The 5,455-nt window shown below is 33.8% G+C and overlaps 1 protein-coding gene across 1 annotated transcript; it reads right to left on the bottom strand.

Moving 5' to 3' along the window:
• Positions 1 to 873: 873 nt before the first annotated feature.
• On the bottom strand, positions 874 to 3,641 carry LOC105052586 (universal stress protein PHOS32). Its single transcript, XM_010933439.4, has 4 exons — positions 3,377 to 3,641; positions 1,514 to 1,623; positions 1,309 to 1,427; positions 874 to 1,157 (listed from the first exon to the last, which is right to left on the bottom strand). Exons 1-4 carry the CDS (start codon positions 3,555 to 3,557, stop codon positions 1,070 to 1,072), a joined length of 498 nt encoding a protein of 165 aa, XP_010931741.1. The 5' UTR covers positions 3,558 to 3,641; the 3' UTR covers positions 874 to 1,069.
• Positions 3,642 to 5,455: the final 1,814 nt, after the last annotated feature.

Here is a 5,455-nt window from a genome sequence, read left to right as displayed (position 1 = left end):
CATCTACTTCTTTTTCCATGCATTGACGGTTTTGTCTGCCTGAATGAGAGGACCAGCGTAGGTAAGACGGCAATATTCCTTCTTTAATGTGTGTTTCTTCTGCTTTGAAATGGTTGAGAGGACACTAACTCTCCAATTCCAGCCATCACCGTGAGAAAAAGACCCCAACATATGGTCGCCATTGCCTTATCAGCAGGGAAAGTTCAAGGAATACTTTACTAGCAATAATTTGACCATTGCCTTATCAGCAGGGAAAGTTCAAGGAATACTTTACTAGCAATAATTTTCTGTTTTCCAATGCACTCTGAAGTGAATGCAGTGTTACTATCATGGTTCAGAGCATGACATGGATAAAAAAGATACGAGGCAAGAAATTATATGCATTGAGATCATGAAGTATATCAAACAGTTTGATGCATCTGATCATCAAGTGATGAAAGGCATACAAGATCCAATCCACAATTTTTTTGCCTGAGCACATAGAGATATACAATCTAGAAAGAGCTTACTCCGGCCTTCATATAAACAGTTTGATCCATCTGATCATCAAGGTTCTATAAACAGTTTGATGCATCTGATAATTTTCTGTTCTCCAGCGGACTCTGAAGTGAATGCAATATTAGTATCAGGTTTGGAACATGACATGGACAGAAAAGATCGGAGGCAAGAGATTATATGCATTGAGATCATGAAATATATTACACAGTTTCACGCATCTGATCATCAAATAAAGAAAGGTATACAATATTGGATAAGCTTTATGACAACTTGATTGTGGCATCCAATCCACGATCTTTTACTCCAGCACATGGAGATAATCAGAAAGAACTAAAAACTTTTTGAACAGATACTCAAAACAACAGTCAGCCAAAATACCCAACACATACAACAGTTATATACGTTCATAAGTTACAACATACAAATTCCTCATCAAACATAAGTCCATGGCATAGACCAGAAATCAAGCTCTTATTTAAGGAAGAAAATTCTGAGCTATCTATGAAATTAAAGCTCCACCAGACTGAGCTACAACTATGACACTACAATCCAAAAGAACAGAGGAAAGTATCTAGCCTTCATGTTCAGCACACTTGACAACTGTGACCGGACAGGTACCATTATTCACCACGTAGTTACTGACACTCCCGAGCAGTACCCTGTAGAACGAACAAACAAATCAGTGGAAATCTCTACATGATCTAGTAAGCTATGGCAAATTTGCTATAGCCATGATCATAGAAATTACTAGCTTTGAATAAAAACAATCTGAGACCAGGATGTTTTAACAACAGAATGTTCTTGTTTGACCTCTTAATCTTGCTGAGCCCTCTATTCCCAATGATTAGACAGCACAATGGAATATTCTCAATTGCTTCACAAATCTTTTCACGAGCATCTCCCCAGTAGATCTTCATGACAACAACAATCTGCTAACATAAATGATATAGTGCTATGTTATCAGTATCAAACTTGTGTGATTGCATTGCTTGAAGGACATAACAAGAAGATTCACCTCCTTCTGCCTGGCTACAGTATTGAGTATATCCAAGGTCTCAGCATCAGGTTTCACCCCATACTTTTTTGCAATACCAGGATCAGATAACTCAACTAGTGGGATAAGTGCTGTTGTATGGCCATCACACCAAAATTATTTTCATAAGTCCACTTGAGAAAAGAAGGATGCACAAAGAAATGATAGCTAAAAAAGTAAGTCAACAGCTAGAATTCAAAACATAGTCGCAATTGTTATTAGGCACATGCGGTCTATGACATTCTACTTGTAAGCCCCATCTAGTGACTGTAAATAAGCAGCTGCAACTCTGAACAAGCAAAAGGTACCTTGGATACAGAAAAAATGGAGGAGTTTTATTTGTGTTTTTTTAATAAAAATATTTGAATCATCTGCATGTGCTGCATACTGTTTACAATATCTAATTTTTATGAAAAAAATAACTGGGTACATACCTAGCACTCTCTTTCAACAATAAAATTTTGCTCAATTTTTTTTTCTCATTAGTGGTATCTGCAATTTTGTGATGGCAAAAGGAGTTGCAATGAGGACAATTGTGAACAGCCATGAGCACAAAATTCGGAGATTAAATTGCATGTGTGATAGAAAAGATAGGACAATTTGTCAAACACACCTGATGGACAAGTGCAAGGACCAAGAAGATGAATAATAATGAAATTCTGAATTATAAATCAAGGGATGGATGGTTGAGATCAAGAGGAGATATAATGTCTGGAAAGTCCTTTGGCGATGACAATTTGTTTCCACAGTCTTGTATTTCTGTAGGTTTGGATGAACTATTCTGAGCAATCTTGTTATATCAAGTTATCAAATTTCTCTAGATTTACTAGATGTCTAGATGAAGATACAAGTAAACAAGTTTTATAGCAGGATTAGCAATCACCTCCAAAAGAACAACCAATTGTCTTATCATTTGAAGAATTCATTGTCATCACAAATGGAGTTTGTGTAATGCTATTCCAAATTCCAAGAACACCAAAACCAAATAGAAGATCCAAATTCATTTCAATTGCACCAATTCAGCAAAATACCGAATCACAATAACAATGTCTAGATTAATATAGAAAACGTAGCTAGTATACACCAAATTTGCAATATTAACACATGAAATTGAAGCAAAAATCATGACTAGCTGTTGAGCTCACATGCTTCTTGCACCATCAAACTGATAGTTGATAGCCTTAAATCATATCAAAACTATACACGTAGAAAAGTTTCAAATTTCAATACTTTTCGATTTGCAAAAAGAAGAATTAATATGAAACAGTAAAAAACAAAAATTAATTCTAACACCAATTAACATTCTAAATGAAAACAAGATCAGGGGCTCTCAGATCACGGATATGTGCTTTTCTGCAGCATCAGCTTTTTGCGCTTGCAAAACCGTACCCATCAATTTAATCGCATCTAAATATGCAAGCATGTTTCAAAAGTTGATATTTTTGAGAAGTTTAAAATTTTAATCTTTTCTTGAAAAAAAATAATCGGGTTCAATATCAAGTAATCACATAACAAAATCTCGCACCAAACTCCCTTATAGGACCAACACAGAAATCGTGACTCTTGTGTCACACTGCTGTTTACTTTTATAATAACCTAAACAAGCTTCAAAATCCGATCTTTTCATAAAGAAAAAAAAAATCCAACCCCAGAAATCTAGGAAAAGAAAACATCTCCTAAATTCCAACAAAAGCCCTAAGATCCGGAAACAAAGGTGGCAAAAGGCTATGAAAAGTAAACCTAAAAAGGAACTTAAGAGAGAAAAAGGTATGTAAGAGAGATTGGTGTGGCAAGACATTTATAAAAAAAAAAAAAACAGAGAGAGAGAGAGAGAGAGAAAGATACGGGATCCGGTGGCTTCCCAGAGCTGCATCTCGCCCTCCTCGTAGAGAACCTCCTTCTGGACGTTGATGAGGATGAGGTGGTCGCCGGGGCGGACGATGTTTTCGACCGCCCACCGGAGCGCCGCTTTGCTGCAAACCGAGAAATCCACCGCTACCCCGACAATCCGATCCGCCGTCGCCATCTCTTTTGCCCTTTGCCGAAAGAGGAGTAGACCACGGCCAAGATGAGAGAGAGAAATAGCCGAGTAGAACCAAACGATGATGCAAGATGACCAAAGATGGGGTTCGGGTGGTAATTTACGATCCGTCCGTCAACTCGTGGTACGGCAAATGATCTATATTATTAAAAAACTTTAAAAAATAATATATTTTTAATAAAATATTTTAAATTACAGCGGATTCAACACCTTTCATTTTTCCGTGCCACGTAAAATTATTGATTGAACTCACGGCTCCAGCGCCACCTCAGTTGAAATCGTGAGCTCAACCATGTATCCACCTGGTTTGGACCAAAAAACTTTGATATCGTAAATTCATCTCACGATTTCACTATATATTTTTTTTATCGTTCCTCCTCCTTCCTCCCAATCCGTGCCCCTCCCGCACCTATCAGTACCACCCCTCATTCTCACCTCTATCATCATCAATCATTAAAAAAATAAAAAAAATAAAAATCTCTCTCATTTCCTGTGCGCCTGCTCCGCTTGTGCGGTCGCCCCCTCGCCTGCCCCACCCCCACCTCCATGGGTTTGCATCTGTCACCACCGCCCCCACTTTTTTCCGTTCTAAAAAAAAAAAAAAAAAAAATTCTTGCACCCACTCTATTTGCACCTCCCACCACCTATGGCATCCCTCCGACCCACTCCGTGGATTCATGCCCATCACCACTGCTTTCCACCTCTGTGATTTTGAATTTGATTGAAGTCGTAGATTCAATTCACAATTTCAACAATGCCGTATCGGTCGAAAATGATTATGAAATTATAGATTGGGCCCATGATTTCATGTGGTACGATAAAATAAAAAATATTTTTTAACAATCATAAATTTAAAATATTTTTTTAAAAAAATATTATTTTAAAAAAATTTCATATTATTATATTATAATCCATCTGTTCGATCTATTTATTAAATAAATTAAATTTGATATATTTAATCTATTTTGATTTATTTAATGATTAGATTGAGTATAATCTTATCCATTTATGATATGTTTGGACGGCAAATCTTAAATAGTACAATCATCTAATAAGACTTAATCCAATCTATGTTTGTCGAGATCCAAAACCACTATAATGGATCAATTCAATTCGGTAGGAAAAAAAAAAGAAAATGCATCTTATGAGATTTGGACCGTATTGATTCTTTATACATTTATAAAGATAGATTTGGTCCAATGTTATTTAAGAAATTATATTAATGCCTATGAAATTTTAAATTCAATTATCCAAACATATTTTAAATTTATTTAATTTATTAAAAATCTATTTAATATATTTTTATTTTATTTAACCAAATTTATGTTTAAATTTATTTAAATGGTTCAAAATCTATTTAATCAATTTAATTGGTTTACTAAATTTGAAGATGTTTAATAAACAAATTATGCTGATCAAATCAGATTACATGTTTAAAAAATAAATTAAATTTAGACCTAAACTTTTAACTTTTAATAAATAAACTGAATATATATATATATATATATATATATATATATATATATATATATATATATATATATATATATATATATATATATATATATATATATATATATATATGAGCTAGTTTATTTTCATATCATGTTTTTTTTTGCATCTTAAAAAAAAAAATCAAATAAGAATAAAATTTTTCTTATTAGCTGAATCTGTTAGTTTTATATTTAAAAAAATAAAAATAAATAAAATTATACATCCAAAAAAGATTCTTTATAAGGAAAAATCATCCATATCCTCTTTCTTTTTCATCAAGCTTCTCTATCCATCCTTTTCCTTATCAAGTTATTTTTCTTTTCCATAAAATTTTCTTTCGAAGTCTCTTTCTTCTTTTCTAAATCTCATGTACCATTTCTCCTATCTAT

The sequence above is a fragment of the Elaeis guineensis genome, chromosome 10 (genome assembly GCF_000442705.2).
Source record: "Elaeis guineensis isolate ETL-2024a chromosome 10, EG11, whole genome shotgun sequence".
In the NCBI taxonomy this organism is placed as follows: Eukaryota; Viridiplantae; Streptophyta; class Magnoliopsida; order Arecales; family Arecaceae; genus Elaeis; species Elaeis guineensis.
This window is presented reverse-complemented; position numbering and strand designations above follow the sequence as displayed.

Excerpts from the sequence above, each read along its gene's own strand:
- LOC105052586 (XM_010933439.4), bottom strand. The coding sequence starts at position 3,557 with ATGGCGACGGCGGATCGGATTGTCGGGGTAGCGGTGGATTTCTCGGTT. Across the intron at positions 1,624-3,376 it reads CTGGGAAGCCACCGGATCCC|CACTTATCCCACTAGTTGAG; the intron begins GTATCTTTCTCT and ends GCCATACAACAG. Across the intron at positions 1,158-1,308 it reads GGGCTCAGCAAGATTAAGAG|GGTACTGCTCGGGAGTGTCA; the intron begins GTCAAACAAGAA and ends TTCGTTCTACAG.